Source organism: Sarcophilus harrisii, chromosome 2 (genome assembly GCF_902635505.1).
Source record: "Sarcophilus harrisii chromosome 2, mSarHar1.11, whole genome shotgun sequence".
NCBI classification, from domain to species: domain Eukaryota; kingdom Metazoa; phylum Chordata; class Mammalia; order Dasyuromorphia; family Dasyuridae; genus Sarcophilus; species Sarcophilus harrisii.
The window spans coordinates 18833140-18852145 of NC_045427.1; the positions used below are offsets into that span (position 1 = coordinate 18833140).

Below are 19006 nucleotides of genomic sequence, written 5' to 3' on the forward strand. Positions count from 1 at the left end.
GGCCTTTAGCTGAACCTGGAAGAGATCCAGAGAAGCCAGGCCATAGAGAAGTGGGGGAAAGAGGCATGGGCACAACCAGCTACTGAAAATGCTTGAAGTCGAGAGATGGCGTTTCCTGATGGAGGAAGAACACGGGTCTGGGCCGTTGTTCCAGTGAAAGGGGAACACTACATCCCGTTATTGACTACTGTGTGTAGCTCTAGCATGTGTTGATGATTTGGAGAGGATGCTCTATGGCTGCCTGGTGGGATAGGCCATCACTCGGCTCTGCCGATCAAGCCTCTATGACTTGTTCTAAGCTCCTTTGGGAAAACTCTAAGTTGGAAAGAACAAAGTCCAGAAGCTGGCATGGGTGGCAGGTAGGAGGAGGTTTGGATGGTACTTAGCATGAGGGAACTACTTAATAAGTTCTGGAAGATTTGCTGACTGGTTTATTGCATGTTCTAGATGAGTCACGTTTTCTCTTACAAATGAATTTGAAATGCTGCTGGCAATGCTTATCCTTCCATGACTTGCGCCTAACTGTCCAGGACACTACACAGTGCTCATTGTTTCCTCTGTTATTTGGCTGCCCTGGTACCCAAAACCTGGAGGGAGAAAGAATTATATAAATGATTTCATTCCCAGGTGTTTTGGGCCTTCCAAACAGGCTTCAGAAGGTCTTCCTTCTAAGGCTACCCCATACTGGTCCAACCCACAGCCAGAGTCCAGGGAAAAAGATAGGTACAAATGGTCTGTTGCTCAAAACCAAAAGCGTCCGACATGCATCCCAACTTTCCAGAGAATGGCCAGTACCAGCTTAAAACATAAAGAGGGGGCACATCTGGGTGGGTGCAGTAGATAGAGTACCAGCCCTGAAGTCAGGAGGACCAGAGTTCAAATATGTTTTCAGACACTTAACACTTCCTAGCTGTGTGACCCTGGGCAAGTCACTTAATCCCAATTGCCTCAGGGAAAAAAAACCATAAAGGGGAATCTTTAACAGAATAAATAAAACCACAATAAAATATAGATATGGTTAATTTGTGTTTTTCAAAGTTAAAGGCCTGCCTGGGACATGCATTATATTTTGAGGTTGACACTGGTGTTTTAAACCCTTCTAGGCATAATCCAAAGCACTCCTAATCCCATACCCACCTACAAGGCCCTTCAGATCCCTAAAATGTTTTATTAAACATAGGGTCCAGACTTTACCCTCACTAGTGGGCTTTGTAAGATCATGGATCACAGACAGAGTACATGCACATATATGTACAGACACAGCAAAAGTGCTCATGCAAGGCAGTAATACACACAGGATTGGACATTTGTATAACTGCCTTCCTCTGACTTGGCTATGAGCTTGGTCTTCCTCCGGTGGGAGGTCCCAGAGTCTCCCAGGGACTGTTTGCCCAAGGAAGGCCGAGAAACGGGCAAACATTCTGCATTCACTCACTTCTTGCTTTGAGTCTCATTGAATCGGCTGCCATCTGTCCACGTCCAGTTGGAGCTCTTCTGGTTATTTAGTCCAATCCAGAATGTGGCATCGGCCCCTTTTTCATAAATAAATTCCTATTGAATGAGAAGCGGGTGATTTTAAGGAGATGTATGTTTAAATACGTGCACGGATGCATACCCCATGTGTATGTTAGTAAGTAACGCATTGGTGTGTGTAGGTAAGCCTAAAGCACATAACCAAATGAAAGACTGATCTAACCTCATTAGAAAAGAAACACTCCAATCTCTGAGGTTACCCACAGAACCCTGAGGGGAAAATATAGCCAGCCTTACTCTGAAACAATGATGCTAGGGGGTACTTGCTATTATATAACTTATGTTTTACATGTGTGTTTATGTGCATATGTGGGCATAAGCATATCAATAAATTAAACCGTATTCATTAATATCAGGCTCCTGCCATATGCCAGACACTATGCTGGAAACTGGACAAAGACAAAGAGAACAGAGAACAGGAACTGGGTCTGTGAATTTATCAGTATAGAGCAGGGCTTTTTAAACTTTTTTCACTCACAACCCCTTTTCACCCAAGAAATTTTTACATTGCCCCAATTATATAATATATAAAATAGGTACGCAAATCAAACATTTCCTGATTATAAAACATAATTTCACAATCTCCTTATTCAGTTTTGAGACCCCATATGGGATCATGAACCATAGTTGAACATGCTAGAGTATAAAGAACTTCCAGATAAGAAAAAAGATCTCCATATTACTACCCACTTTGGAACTTACATTGTTGGAAGGTTTCCTGGGCTACTGAGAAGTTAAGTGATTTACTGAGAGTCTTGAACCTTCCTAGTTCTAGTTTCCTAACTAGCTTTCTACCTGCCAGGCCATCTCACCTTTCATTATGCCTCATTAGAATACTCTAATATAGGGACAGCTAGGTGGCTCAGTGGATAGAGCACCAACCCTGAAGTCAGGAGGACCTAAGTTCAAATCTGGTCTCAGACGCTTCCTAGCTGTGTGATCCTGGGCAATTCACTTAACCACGAGCACCTCAGCAAAAAAAAAAAAATCTAATATAATTCAGACTTCTTTTAAAATAAGGATTTTTTTTCCACCTTGGTAGACTTCAAACACCTCCCCACCCTGGTGCCTAGTGCAGTGTTTGGCAAGGTAATAGGCTATTAACATTTATTCAAAAATTATTTATCCATGCAAGTTTGTATAAATAGATGGGCCTGCAAATATGGGTACATATGCTTATTTTATTTAGATGACTGAGAAAAGGAGGGAGGGTGGAAGAGACAGAGACAGAAAGAGATATACAGAGAGAAAGAAAGAGGGAGAGAAGAACCCAAGGAGAAAAAAAGGAGAGAGACAGAGACAGAGAGAGACATACAGAGCAAAAGAGAGAGGGAAAGAGGGACCCAAGGAGAAAAAAAGGGGAGAGAGAGAGAGAGAAACGGAGAGAGAGGGAGGAAAGGAGGGAGAGAGGAGAGAGAGGGAATGATAATTTGGCTGTTGCTCCATCTCTTAGTGACAGAAAGATGAGACTTAGCTCTAGGGTTTCACGGTTTGCAAAGAGGGGTTAATTTAAAAAAGCTCAAACAGACACCTATGAGAGGACAGAGGTACTGGGCAGTCCATGGAGCTGTCCCAGGTACCTTCAGAGCCCAGGACTGAGGGGCGGATCGCAGGAGGTGGCAGATCCATGGAATTCTGACCACAAAAATCTGAGCCCTCCCTTCTCTCACACTCTACCCCTGAGACAGAGGGCAAAGATCATGTTTCCCTTACAGATAAGATCCCCAGAGATTGAGAACTGAGATTTACTGCCCTCTCCAAAGGAAGGGGGGGGGGAAGGGGGAGCTAGATTATTTGATGGACTATCATTCATTCCACATTCTCAGCCTGGGGAAGGACAACTAGATGGTGCACTGGAGGGAGTCTGGGAGACTCATCTTCCTGAGTTCAAATCTAACCTCAGACACTTATTAGTTGAATGACCCCAGACAAGTCACTTAACATTGTTTGCCTCAGTTTTCTCATCTGTCAAATGAACTAGAATAGAAAATGGCAAACCAATCCAGGGGTCTCAAAGATTTGGACCTGAATAAAAAATTACTGAGCAAAAGCCTGGGAGAGGGAGACATAGGAAGGGAGATTAACCTGGTCATAAGAATATGGGCTCAGAGAGAACATATCTGGAAAACTTTGTGGAATAAGTGATAACTAACAATTATTGAGGGCATTAAGGTCTACGAAGCACTTTATAAACATAATATCATTAATATATTAAATCAAGTCTATAGATAGATATACAAATATTATGATTGTATTGTATTATATCTAGAGATGCTATTATTATATTGTATAAATGAGTTAATTATGCCTTAGGGGAATGAAATGCCTTGTCCATGACTAACCTGTATCCAGCATTTGAATCCAAGCCCCTCTGAAACCAAGCTAAATAGTCTACCCACTGCACCATCCTGCCTTTGACTCTCATATGATCCTACTACCTTTGGTATCAGGAGAAAGGCACTTCCCCTCTCTAGACCTCACTTTCTCATCTGCAAAACAAGCCAATCTCTATGGCTACTATCAGCTCTGAAGGCCCGTAATTTCCCATAATCCCTTGTGCAATATCCCAGTGAATGTGAATCCGTTGTATGATTAGATTGGGCAGAAGCTGCTGCAAGTGTGGTGTAGTAATATCTGATACAGGTTCCTCAGCATATAAAGGAAGTGTGAATGTGGAAATAAAGTCCCATCTGGAGCAGGAGGACCTGTCCAAGTTCCCTCAGTTCCCTCACAAAGATTCTAAGCTGCCATATGCCCATGGACTGGAGATCTTTATTGGGACAGACTGGGAGCCCTCTCATTCTGTGAGATTCTCATCCATGTGTCACCACAAGCCCTGTGGAGAGCTGACCCTTTCCTGTTGGAGGCCCTTCTAGGGGTATCAGGGCAGCCTTTGGACTGTCCATCAGCTATCCTTGACTAATTAAAAGAGGCACTATGGCACAGTGGAAAGAGCACTACCTTTAGAGTCAAAGGCCATGGGTTCAGAACCCATGATGCTGTGTGACTGTTTGAGGCTGCATTTGACCTCAGATATGTCTGACCCCATGTCTGATGGTTTATGCCATCTCTCTACCCTGTGCACAAAAGGTGGTTTACCTTGGTACATAGTAGGACTACTACTTCAAGTGAGAAAGCAAACTGTTAAGAGAGAATGAGAAGATTCCCTTGGTACAATGAAGAGTCAATTGACATTAAGTATTATAAACACAGGGGACCCGGTCAGCAACATTTAATTACTTGCTCTAACACTGTTCAACAGCTTCTGAGTAAGAGTTGAGGATGTGAAACATGGAGGTAATCCAAGCCTGGGAAGTGGGAGGACATAAAATATGGGAGAAGACAAGGGATTCTCCAGTAGCAAGATATAAAGTTTAACTCAATATGTTTTGAAATCATAGGATATTCTGAATCTAATTTTTCTTGTGCAATAGAGAACTGTATGGATCTGCACACATATCTAGGATATACTTTAACATGCTTAACATGTATAGGACTGCTTGCCATTTAGGGAAGGGAGTGGAGGGAAGAAAGGAAAAGTTGGAACAGAAGTAAGTGTAAGGGATAATGTGGTAAAAAAAAAAAAAATACCCAGGCATATGTTCTGTCAATAAAAAGCTTTAATTTAAAAAAAAGAAATCATAGGATAAAGTTAGGGGAAAATCCTATAAAGCAGTGATTATGAATTCATGAAATCATAGCTTTTAAGTTTAAAAGGAGCTAAGAGATTATTTAGCCCAATCCTCTCATTTTATACATGAGTAAACATATACAAAATTGAGGAAACTGAGGCATTGGGAAGAAAGTTCTAGTGAGGATGAAAAATAGGATCAAGAGGACTGAAGCACAGGAATGGAATGATAGGAGGTGATTGTTGGATAGACATTTCAGAGTTCCTGGCTGTGGAAGAGAACACTTCAGTGTGAGCATGAGCTGACTGTGGTGACTAGTTACGTAAGTTCTTTCCTCACTCTTGGTCTCAGGTTCCCTATGTGGCAAATGAACAGATTAAATGAAGTGTTTTGTGCAGCCTTTTGCAATTCTAAATCCAATCTTCCCATGTCCTTTTCCAATCACCTGCACGATCTCTTTTCTGCTATTTCCAATGCACGTCATCAGTACAATAGTCTGCATATTATCAGCATTAGCATTTGGTCAGTCATAATTCTCATTTCTGGTAGAGACAGTGGCCCCTGTCTCACAGTTATAGAATAACACTTGCAGACTATGGCAGCCCAGATGTGGCTAAGTAAGCAATCAATAATCCATCTTTCCACTACACGATGAGCAAAGAAGTTCCAATCAGAGAATGGCAGTACATGCTCCAAATTGCTGATTTTAGTCCTTCGGTTACACATCATTATACAATTCTGGGTGCACACACACACACACACACACACACACACACACATACACACTCTCCCAGTTTCTTCAATGGTGGCCAGTAGCATGCATTTCCATGCTCTGAAGATAGTGCTCCCATTGTCAAGGATCTCTTTGCATGCCTTGTGGCGACTGCTCAACACTTCCTCCTGATTCTCTCATTTAGTACCCAGCAGAATCAGGGAAATCCCTCTTCCCCTGACATCCCTTTAAATACTAGCATGAAGTCTGCACGTTCCATAGGTCTTCTCTTCTATAATTCCAACATTTCCATTTTTTAGCCAATTCTTTTGGGGGCATGGACTCCAGAGGTCCGTCACCTTGCTGGCCATGTCCCAGCTTGCCAATGCCCTTTCTGTATTCAGAAATGAACCCCAAACTACACAACTAGTTTGACCATGACAAGAGAAAGGGGGACAGTATCATTTCCCTGGTCAGGGATGCTTCACTTCTCTGTGTGGTATCAAGAAGCCTTAACTGTATGTGAAAATGTCTGAGTCCTCTGTACACTATTATAGAGGCAAAATGAGCCTCCCATGGATGCCCACCTTACTGACCTCTCTGCCTCCCACTTCCAGGACAGCCAAGGACATCACTGACCTGTTCTTCTGCTGAGGTCACTGACGTCAGGTGGGAGCCCCTTGACACACAGTACTGCTCAGCATCGTTCCAGGACATGTTGCCACAGGAAAAGTAGTAGAGATGTGCGCCATGGCCAATATAACGCTCGGAGAATCTCTGAGCTAGGATTTCTTGAGAGAGAAGCAAGAACGAGGAGAGAAAGAGACCATAGCTGAGCAGGATTCAGCTCTACCTCTTGACCAGTAGACAGTATACAGAGCAGTGACCAGAACTTGGTCTCTGTGAGTCAGACTTAAGACTATTATTGTCTCATCAGAAGCCTCTTGGGGCTATATTTGGGGAGGGCATTTATTGGGTTAGAGATGAGGTCATTTTCACTCTCTCCTTTTTTTTTTGAAGTTGTCAGGAAGAGGGACAGTGAGGAAGTTAAGAGAGGAGGAACAGGTATCTTAGACACCTCTCCAAGTGAGACAAGCTTGAGTGATGAAGGGGCTGGGCAGGAGCTTGGGAGTCAGTGCAAAGGATGTGCAGGAGGAGAAGAGACTCACAATTTTGCCGTTTCAGAGCTTCATTGAAGACCTTGGCCCTCTCAAGTTGCTCATTTTTCCCTTGAAAATCTAGAATCACAGGGTCGTGATATTAGAGAGAAGCCACAGGGAATGGGTTAGTCCAACTCAATAAACAGAGAAGTCCCTGGAGGAGAGATTTGGGGACCGACTGCCATCCTATACCTTGCAGCTAAAAAGGATGAACTATCCATTTTTGTCCTAAGAATGATTTGAAGCCATCTAGGCTCAACTCAAATGCCATATCCCATAAGGTATCCTGATCCCTCCTCCCTGGTACTTGGGGCCTCCTCAAACACAATCCTGTTACTTTGTTTATATTGAGCAGATATTAATGAGTATGTATCTGAGAAAATGGCAAGTCCTTGAGAGCAGGGATTCTGAATTCTTAGCATTAAGTGTAGAGTGCCTAATTTTGGTTCTTCCCAGGTTATTTTCAACTTCTGAATCCAATTCTCCCTGTGCAACAAGAGAACTGTTTGGTTCTGCACACATATATTGTATCTAGGATATACTGTGACCTAGTTAACATGTATAGGACTGCTTGCCATCTGGGGAAGGGGGTGGAGGGAGGGAGGGGAAAAGTCAGAACAGAAGTGAGTGCAAGGGATAATGTTGTAAAAAAAATTACCCAGGCATGGGCTCTGTCAATAAAAAGTTATAATTATTTTTTTTTAAGTGTAGAGTGCCTAGCATCATACCTAGCATACAGTAGGTACTTAATAAGAGATTGCTTCCTTAGAATCTCACACGCCACTGACTTATTTCCTCCCAGGAAGGTGAGCATATGGACTGGCTGTGGAACCCCCCACCCCCATCAGTCTAGACTCTGCTTCCTCCCCAAATTTGCTTTGGTGTTTTCTCCTGGTCTGACCAGAGAAAGAGGTTTAAGTCCTGGAGCTCCACGGACCATGGTGGTTGAGTGAGAACTTACAGAGGAAAACCACAATTTTAAGCGCAGCAGCCAGAGCAAGAACTAAGAGCGCCAGGACAACTTGTGTGACCCTCAGCTTCCTGAAGGCTAGACAAGGGAAAGAGAGAAACGAGTCATTAGCAGTCCTGGGGGTTTTCAAAGAAAAGCCCATTCTGCACCTCCATTATTTCCATCCTGACTTGAAGATCAGAACTTTAGGTCTGGAAGCAGCAAAATAATCCAACCAAATCCTCATTTGACTGAGGTGGAAACTAAGCCCTAAATATGGAGAAAATCTTGCCCAAAGTCACAGAGATTGTGAATCATCGGTGGAATTCAAACCCATGTCCCTAGAGTTCAAATCTACAGCTCTTTCCACTGCCTCCCAATATCCCTTAGATAGACCCAGGATCAAGGTCTTACCAGAAGTTAATTTTCTAAAGAGATAAGATGCAGTGCTTGGCAAACCTTAAATGCAACATAAATATTAACTCTGATTAATATACTTCATATTCTCTTTCTATTTGGATCCAATTTATACACGAAACAACGGCTACCTGCAATCCTTCCATCAGTCGACTAATATCTTTTCTGTTCTCAAGTTAAATCCACATGACATTTATGACTCATTATATCCTCATTTTCCCCACCCTTATTTTCCAGTCATCCCAAATTACTCCTCTCAGTACACCTTGTACTCCAATCTAAGCTTGAACATTTTTACCTCCAACCTCAGCTCCTTATCTGCAAGACAAATGACAGGGAGACTTCCTAGCTCACTGCCTGTATTCATTATTTTTATGCCCCCAATCAATGCTTTCCTCATTGTTTCTCATTGCAATTCTAGCCACCTTGAGAGGTCAATTCAAACCTTATGTTTGAGTCTCCAGATCTTCCCCAATACCTTACCCTTTTCATCACGGGGCACCATGTTCCTTGGGGCCATGTTTTCAGTGATTCTTTCTCTGTCCATCCTATCTTCTCCCCGGGAGAGCTCTTTCCGACTCTAGGTCCTTCTGAGAGAGCAGAGCACTTCATATCCCCTGAGAAATACTCGAGGAAGTAATTCAGACATTGGGCTCAATGACTTCATCCCTCTTAGAATCATCATGGTGAGTTGATGGTGGATAGTGGCTCCCACCATCCCCTTTCCTCTTTCTTTAAATTAGAAGCTGCCCCCTTCTCTGCTCTGGCTTGGAAGCCATCCTACTTCTGTAGTAGGAAGAAGAGGAGACCAAGGATACTGACGTTTGTTGGGAAGTGTGGAAAGAGCACTGGTCTTAGAGTCATGAGATCTGGGGAAGTCCAGATTTTTTTTCATTATATAAATTTTATTTTGTTTTATTATGTTATTTCTTAGTTTTTATTATATTATTATATATTTTTATTTTTATTATTTAAGTGTTGTGTGACTATGGCTAAGTAACCTGAGATTTCTGAGCTTCAATGTCCAAACTGCTAATATTAAAAATGCCTTAGAAATATGATATTACTATAATTTTGATCAATCAAATGACCAATCTAACTCTTTAATGGATTCCTTTATTCCTTTATATTCTACACTAGAGATGGAAAGGTTTTCATCAAAAGCATGGCCCAGCCACACTGGAGAAGGATAATTTTGGCAGTAGCCAAGTAGAGAGGGGGATAAATTTGGGTTCAAATGACTTTATTTCAAATCCCAACTCTACCACTTGCTCTGTGGCCTTGTAAATGACTAGTCCTTTCTGGGTCTCATTAGTAAAAAGAGAAGGTTGGACTAGATAAAAACCTGTGTCCATCTTAGAAGCCTTTTAATTCTCAATCTTCAATTCTACAAAGAAACAAGAGACTGAGAGGTAGAAAAAACCAATTAGGAATGAGAGGCTGATCGAAGGCGGGAGCCAAGTGAGTAGAGAAAAGTTGTTACAACTGCTTTGGTGGTAGGATAGCTAGAATAGGACCCAGATGACTGGAAAATGATGGCCAGGACTAGTACCTGCTTCTCTCTTCCTTTCCATCATTCAGAAGCCTCTCCTTTTTTCAAGTTTACTCCATTATAGCTTTTGGCCTCCACAGATCATGGAAACTGCTATCTGCTGGCTCACTTTCATTCTCCCTTCTTTCTCCTGGAGGGCAGCTTCTGGCTCATCATCTTCCCAAGTCCTGGTCTCATACTGGCGAAGGAGCCTTCCCCAATTATGCTAATATTCCTTTGGCCTCCTAACCTTCCATTTCCTCAATCTACTCAAACATCACCCGCTTCTCTTCTGCCCCACCTCAGATCACAGCCTGGATCTCAATTGTTCACAGATATTTTACTTTCCTAATCAGAAACTCCACTATGGGTCTAACAGGGCACTCACTGCCTCTTCTCGTTCTGTATCTCCCCATGCCTTTCCCCTCCTGAATCATTCTTTGCCTCCTAGACTGAGGAAGAGAAGAGTAAGGGCCAAATAAGTAGAAAAAATTGCCTTGAAGGGTCCCCCTCTCTCAGAGACTTGAGCAAAAAAGGAAAGAATGGGGGAAGATGTAGTTTGCAGGCCAAAAAAGCTCAGGAGAGATGGTTTCAGGATTAATAAATGACAGTCTATAAGTCAGTCAGTAATCATTTAAGCACTGACTTTATTCCAGGCACTGTGGACAATTGGACACAAAACAAAAGTAGTTACTGCCCTCAAGGAGCTCCTATTCTAATGTTTTCAATAAAGTGACAGGAAATGATCTGCTGGGGAAAGTTGGTAGAGGATGGTCATGGAGCTTGAAGAAAGATGAGAGGGTTTGAAATAGCTAATGCAGGGGCAGCTAGGTGGCACAATGGATAGAGCACCAGTTGTGGTGTCAGGAGGACCTGAGTTCAAATCTGTCCTCAGACACAACACTTCCTAGCTGTGTGACAAGTCTCAGCAAATTTCCTCAGCATATAACTAGTATATAACTAGTATAGTATATAACTATAACTAGTGAAGAAAACCACAGAACCATAGATCTAGGACTGGAAGACTCAGAAGAGTCTCATTCCCTGGCCTGGTTCCTTATCCAAGGTCAAACAGGAATGACTCAATCAGAGTTTGTCTTAGCAAAAAAATAGTCAATTAAACAGAGATTAGTCAATAAATAGTCAATATAGATAAATAGTCAATCAGAGATGATTGCTCTGTAACACCCACTATTTACATTCCCTCAGTGTTTGAAAGCTTGAAACTTAGATCACCCCATGAGATAGCCATGCTATGTATTATTATGCCCATTTTACAGATTAGGAAACTAAGGTCTGGAAACTGAAAGTGACTGCATTGAATCGTAGGTTTTGAGAGTTGAAAGGAACCTCCTGAGGCTTCTAGTCCAAAAAAAGGAACTTTTACTAGCTTTTACCTATGGTCACACAGCTAGGAAGTATCATAACTTGATGGAAAGAGTCCTGGCCTGGGATTCAGGAGACTTGAGGTTAGTCCCAGATCTGTCACCCTGTTTCTGTGTGACATCAGCTGAGTCCCCACCACCACCTCCTCCCACTTTTTTCTCTTCAGTAAAATGAGGAAGCTAGACTAGTTAGCTTTTAACCCTGTGACGTCACCTGCCATTATACAAATCCTGAGCCAAACAAGCTTTTCCCTAACATCGAGCCTCCCTTGCATCTTCTTCCCATTGCTCCTGGTTCAAGTAATTCTTCCCTCAAGTGACAGTTGTTCAGATTCAGGAATATAACAGCCATGTTCCCCAGAAATCTTTTCCAGGCTTCTCATGGCCATTTCATTGGCTGATCCTTGTCTATTATGGATCCAAGACCCTTCACCAATTCGGTCAATCCCTTCAGATCATCTGCTATTTACCAATGCTCTTCTTAAGACTTGGTCCCCAGAAACAAACATAATTCTCTAGCTGAGAAGTGATGGGGCAGAGGATAGTTGTACCCCCAACTCCTCATTTTTGGTAGCTCTGCCACAACTTAATGCCAAGATATCATCCTTGGGATGTCACTGATGCTCTTCAAGAATGAAGGATGGGGACAGCTAGATGGTGCAGTGGATAGCGCACCAGCCCTGAACTCAGGAGGACCTGAGTTCAAATCAGACACTTAATCCTTCCTGGCTGTGTGACCCTGGGCAAGTCACTTAACCTCAATTGCCTCAGGGAAAAAAATGAAGGATGAACAATAGCAAAAGGAATAAATCCAACCAAAACCTCATTGCATTTCTTCGCAACCACATCACAATGCTGACATACTAAACTTGTAGAATTTTTAAAAATCTAAATCTTTTCCAGAATAGTTATCTAATCATATCTCCCCTACCTTATTCTTAATAAACTGATTTTTTTATTCCTCATGGATCAACCCAAGAACATCTGTCAGGTTTTCTTTCTTCTCCCATGTCCCATTGCTTCCCAGAGGAATTTCATGGTGGAGACAGGCTTTTCCTTCATCCCTCAGGAGCACAGGGACCTTCCTGGCCAAGCAGGCACAGAGTCTGGCAAATGGGGAGTGGTAAGCTCAGTGTAGAACCCTCTAAGGAACTTACTTCTTGTCTGGATTATTGCAAAGTCTCCTAATTAACGTCCCTGCCTCCAGCCTCCCATCTAGCCAGATTGATGTCACTAAACAGGGCTGATCATGTCACTTCTCTGACCAAGAAGCTTCTCTACCTCCCCACTGGCTTAGGGGTTCAATCCAAGTCATTCTATTTAGTTAGCCCTTCGCAGTCTGGTTCATAAGAATTATATGTTATTCCTCTAATGAGATAGAGTAAAGACAAATTAGAAAATTACATGGGACTCTAGGCTTTAGAGGCACAAGGGAAACCCTCATTCATTTTACAGTGAGAAAACCAAGACTCAGGGAAGTTAAAATTTTTGAGTACATGATGAGTGACAGAACCATTACTTGAACCCAAGTCTGCAGACTGCAGATTCATTCAGATTTTCTATCTTGTCAAGCTGCTCTGTGCTTCATGCTCTAGCAAAGTAGCTGCTCCTTCTGCCCTCTACACAGCTTTCTATTCCCTGCCCTTTCTGCCTTTTGGACACTCCCTTTCCACATCTCTGCTTCATAGACACTCTAGACCCCCCTGAACTTCAACCCTAAAGCTGTCTTCCTTCCAGATGACTTTCCTGATTTCTCTAGGGATTGATTTCTCCCCCTTCCCATCCTTGCACATTTGTGTGTCCGTCCACCCTGTCTTTACTTCTCTGTGAACCTTTTGTCACCCTAAGTGAATAAAAAGCTCCTTCAGGCAAGGTCTGGCTCATTTATCTCATTTGCCTGTCCAGGACTAGCATGTAATAAGCACTTGGTAAATGTACTTGTAGTTAAATATTGCACAAATCGTTCCTCCTCTCTCTTCTCTTCCCCACCCCTCCTTCCTCCTCTCTTATTCTTTCCTTCCATTCTAGGAGGCTCAAGGACAAGGGACACAGGGTCAGTCATTCTGACAATCTGGGTGAGTATCTCAAAGGGTTCAACTCTCAAGTTCTTGCTGGGCTTCAGATGAGGATCCAGGAGGAACTTCAACTGGGACAATAGCATAACCCCATTGATAGAGAATCAAAAGGAGAACCACGGTTACTTTTGGTCAATTAATCCATAAAAGATTGGGAGGTTAAAGTTCATGCACTCAACAGACTTTTAAAATCACCTACTCTGCTCATCATAGTGGACCATATAAAGAAAAGTGGAAGTGAGCTTCCATTCCAATTCTTTTATTGAATTATAAAAAACAGGAATTGTTTTCCATTTCTGCAACAGTGCATAGAATACTGAGGATAAAAGAACAAGAAGAGGAAATTAGCTTGTATTCATTGTCTTGTCTGAGGACCATGTATATGTAATTTCTATAAATACGTGTGTTATGGATGGATGATCTCAAAAAGTTATACAGGAGACAACATGCAAGTGATCATGTACAAACAAGACATATACAGGATACACTAGGAATAATCTCAGAGGGAAGGCACGAAGGTTAAGGAAGACTAGGGAAGACTTCATGAGGAAAAGGGGCCTTTAGCTGAGCCTTAAAGAGAGCCAGAAACACCAGGATATGGAGAGGAGGTGGCAGAAAGATTCATGGGGACAGTCAGCCACTGAAAACACTTTAAGAGTTTTAAGTTTAAGTTTAAGAGATGGAGCATTGTGATGGAGTTACAGTATAGGTCTGCTGTTCCAGAGAATTGGGAACGTCACATCCCATTAGTGGCTACTGTGTGTAGTTCCAGTATGGCTGCCTGATGGCATAGAGCATCCCTTGGCTCAGCTGATTAAGCCTCTCCAATCCTTTTAGGCTTCTTTGGGATAACTCTAAGTTGGAAAGAATGAAGACCAAAAACTGATGCGAGTGATGAAAGAAAGATGGCTGTATAGTGCTTAACATGAAGGTAATACTTAATAAGATCTTGTTGATTTGTTGACCGGTCTATCCACTTTGCTCCCAACATGGTGAGACGGCCCATGAACCTGGTTTTCATTGCGTGGCCTAGACGAGTCACATTTTCTCTTACAAATGAATTTGAAATGCTTCTGGCAATCATTAACCTCCCATGACTTGGGACTAATTGTCCAGAAAATGACACAGTGTTCAACTTGTTTTCTATTATTTGGCTGTCCTGGTGCCCAAAACCTGGTAGGAGAAAGAATAATACAAATTATTTCATTTCCAAGTGCATATCCATGACTGAAAAGAGACTCTTTTCCCTGTGTTTGGGCCCGGTCATATAGGCTTTAAGAGGCTTTATTTCCAAGGCTGCCACATTCTGGCCCAACCCACAGCCAGGGCCCGGGGGAAAACATGGACCATGTGACCTATTGCTCTAAATCAGAGATGTCCAACATGCATTTAGCGTCAACATGCAGCAGTAACTCTCCAGAGTATTGTCAGAACCAGATTAAAATGTAAAGGGGAATTGTTTAACAGAATAAACAAAAGCACAATAAAATACAGATATTGTTCATTTGTGTTTTTCAAAGCCAAAGGCCTGCCTGAGGCATCCATTACTATTTGAGCTTGACACTAATGTTCTTAACTCTTCCAGGCATAATTCAAAACACTCCTAATCTCATTCTCACCCACAAGGCCCTTCAGAGCCCTTAAAATGTTTTATTAAGCACAGGGCCCACGCTTTGCCCGCATCAGTGGGCTTTCTGAGATCATGGATCACACAAAGGGCATATTACATATATATATATTATATACATATATGTATGTATATATTATATATACATATAAGTATGTATGTATGTATATGTGTGCATAAACACAGCAAATGTGTTCACACAAGGCAGAGACACCCACAGGGCTATAAATTCATATAAATGCCTTACTCTGACTTGGCTATAAATTTGGGGCTTCCTCTGGAGAGAGGTCTCCTGGGGGCTGTTGACCAAAGAAAGGCCGAGAAGAGGACAGGCAGACTGCACTCACTCACATCTTGCTTTGAGTCTCATTGAATCGGCTGCCATCTGTCCACGTCCAGTTGGAGCTCTTCTGGTTATTTAGTCCAATCCAGAATCCGGCATCAGCACCTTTTCTATATATAAATTCCTATGCGGTGAGAAGTAAGTGATTTTTTTATAATAGCTTTTTATTTTTCAAAATACGTGCAAAGTTAGTTTTTAGCATTCACTCTTGCAAAACCTTGTGTTCCATATTTTTTCTCCCTCTCTCCCCATCTCCCCCTTCCCTAGATGAGAAGCACTCCTATATAGGTTAAACAGGTGCAATTCTTCTAAACATAGTTCCACATTTCTCTTGCTGCACAAGAAAAGTCAGATGAAAAAAGAAAAAATAAGAGAAAAAACAAGCAAGCAAATAACACAAAAATGGTGAAAATACTATGCTTTGATCCACATTCAGACCCCATAGTCCTCTCTCTCTGAATGGTTCTTTCCTTCACAAGTCTTTTGAAATCCCCCATTGTTGAGAAGAGCCACATCCATCACAGTTGATCATCACATAATCTTGTTGCTGTGTACAGTGTTCTTTTGGTTCTACTCAAGAGTGTGATTTTAAGTCATTAAGTGATTAAGTGATTTTAAGAAGGTATATATCTAAATTTGAGTGTGGACGTGTGCCACGTGTGTATGTCTGTAAATATTTCATTGGTGTATAGGTATCCCTAAAACACATGAAGAATCGTTCTAATCCCGTGAGGGTACCCATAGACCCCTGAGGGGGCAATATAGCCAGGCTTAGTCTGAAAGAACACCGGGGTGCACTTGCTATATGTGTTTGTTTATGTTTTACATGTGTACAGATATGTTCCTGTATGTGTGAATACAAGGATATATGTATATGAATAAATTAATCAATACACATTTGTCAAGCTCCTGTCATGTGCCAGGCATTGCCCTGCAAACTGGACAAAGGCAAAAAGAACGAGCACTGGGCCTCCAATTTTATTAACGCAGAGAGCTCCCAGATGAGAAAAAGACCTCCACAAATGTGGGTTAGCAACTCCTTTGGGACTTAGAATGTTAGATGGCTTCTGGGAGTACTGAGAAGTTAAATGCTTTGTTCAAGGTCTGAACTAGGAGCTTCCTAAATCCCTGGGCCATCTCTACTTCCATTCTACCACATTTGAATATTCTAATATAACTCAGGCTTCTTTCAAAGAAGGAATGTTGGGGGCAGCTAGGTGGGCAGTGGATAGAAGCACCAGCCCTGAAGTCAAGAGGACCTGAGTTCAAATCTGAGGAGAGAGAGAGGAAGAGAGAGAAAGAGGGAGAGAGGGAGAGTGCTTCTCCCCCCTTTCCTGGGGACAGAGGGTTTAGGGGTTCCCACCACTTTGCTAAGGGGCTACCTTAAGGAAAGTCAAACAAACACCTACCACAAGCCAGAGGTACCAGGTAGTCCATGGAGCTGTCCTAGGTACCTGTAGAGTCCGCCTGAGGGACAAACTACAAGGGTGGACAGAGCCATGGAATGCTGATCCCAGAGGTCTGTGCCTCCCCTCCCTCACACTCTGCCCCTGAGACATAGGGCAAAACCCATGTTTCCCTTAGAGATAAGGGACTGAGGACTGAGACCTAGTCCCTTCGCTAAAGGAGGGGGTTTATATCATGTGATGGGCTCACACTTATTTCACTCGCTCTAGCCTGCAGAAGGGCTGGAGTCAGGGACACTCATCAGTTCAAATCTCATCTCAGACACTTATCAGCTGTGTGACCCTAGACAAGTCACTTAACATTGTTTGCCTCAATGAACTGGAGAAGGAAATGGCAAGCAAGATCAGCATATTTACCAAGACAATCTTCAAGTGGGATCACAAAGAGTTGAATAGAATTGAAAAATTATTGATCAATAAAAGCCTGGGGAAGGGCCAGCTGCTGGGGGAGGAAGGGGTAGGAGAGGAGACTGATCTGGCCACCAGAGCAAGGCCGAGAGAGGGCATATCTGGAAAACTGAGATGCGTGATAATAGCTACCAATTATCCAGTGCATTAAAGGCTACAAAACACTTTGCAGACACTGTCATTTGTATATTAAATCAAGGATACCGATATTATGATTACATTGTACAAATGAACTAATTATAGCTCAGCAGAGTGAAATGCCTTGTCCATAATTAACCTGGCTAGTATCATGTCTAGCATTTGAATCCAAGTTCTTCTGAAACCAAGCCCAGCAGCTTACCCACTGTATCACCTCTGACTCTCATGCTGGTCCTACTACCTATGTTGCCAAGAGAAAGGCACTTCCCCTCTCTGGACCTCACTTTCTCATCTGCAAAACAAGCTGATCTCTATGGCTACTATCAGCTCTGAAGGCCTGTAATTTCCCAGCCCTTGCAATGTCACAATGTTGTGTGATTAGATTGGGTAGAAGCTGCTGCAAGTGTGGTGTAATAATATCTGATATAGGTTCCTCAGCATATAAAGGAAGTGTGAATGTGGAAATAAAGTCCCATCTGGAGCAGGAGGACCTGTCCAAGTTCCCTCAGTTCCCTCACAAAGATTCTAAGCTGCCATATGCCCATGGGCTGGAGATTTCTATTGGGACAGACTGGGAGCCCTCTCATTCTGTGAGATTCTCATCCATGTGTTACCACAAGCCCTGTAGAGAGCTGACCCCTTCCTGTTGGAGGCCCTCTTAGGGGTATCAGGGCAACCTTTGGACTGTCTATCTACTATCCTTGACTAATTAAAAGAGATATCATGGCACAGTGGAAAGAGCACTACCTTCAGAGTCAGAGGCCATGGGTTCAGAACCCATCTCTGATGCTGTGTGACTATTTCCTTGAACAATCAATAAAGAAGCATTTGTTAAAGATTTACTATGATGAGTTTCTATCTGTAAACTCCATTTTGTGGTTCATTGTACATGGTGTTGGAAACAGAAATGAATCTCTGTCTTCAAAGTTTTTTATATTCTATCACTCCAAAAACATTGACTAAGATAACAGTGTTTAGCACAGTGCTAGGCACATAGTAGGTGCTTAAAGAATGCTTATTGATTGACTGGTTGACTAAGAACCAAATCCTACAATGGGCCCTGAGTATGCAAACACAGAAACAAAATAGATTCTGTTCTTAAGGTACTTACATTCTATCCATTTGGAAAGGGGGGAAAATTAGGGCAAAATATAATAAATTCTATTTTAAATGAGTTGACTTTGAGAAGCATTGATAATGGTCCATCAAAAGAAACTGCTAAGAAGCAGCCAGATAGCTAGGAGAAAACCCAGAGGAGAGCAGTGTCATGGAATTCAAGGAGCAGAGAGTGTACAAAGGAAGGAAGTGAGCAAAAGTGTTAAGAAATGGAGAGAAGCCAAGAAAACTGAAGATGGAGAAAGAGTCACTAGTTCTGGCAAGTCATGAGACTGGCAATTTGGGAGAGAGCAAGTGGATGATTCAGTGGAAGCCATACTACAAAGGAAGTGGGGTTGCAGCAGATGGGAGCATTATTCTAGGCCTTTGGTTATGAAAAGAAGGAGAGGTACCAGACCATTACAAAGAGATGCTACTATCAAAAGATGTTTTTAAGGCTGGAGGGAGATGTGGGCTTGTTTTTAGACAATAGCATTGAATTTTAGAGAGCAAATGGATGGTTGTGGGGACAATC

The 19006-nt window shown here is 42.4% G+C and overlaps 1 protein-coding gene across 1 annotated transcript; it reads right to left on the minus strand.

Moving 5' to 3' along the window:
* Window positions 1-400: 400 nt before the first annotated feature.
* LOC111718885 (C-type lectin domain family 4 member K-like) lies at window positions 401-8950 on the minus strand. The gene is given in 6 exon segments (XM_031949200.1): window positions 401-587; window positions 1436-1551; window positions 6517-6668; window positions 7047-7115; window positions 7999-8085; window positions 8887-8950. Coding segments are annotated over 6 exon segments (675 nt in total).
* Between the last annotated feature and the right edge of the window lie 10056 nt (window positions 8951-19006).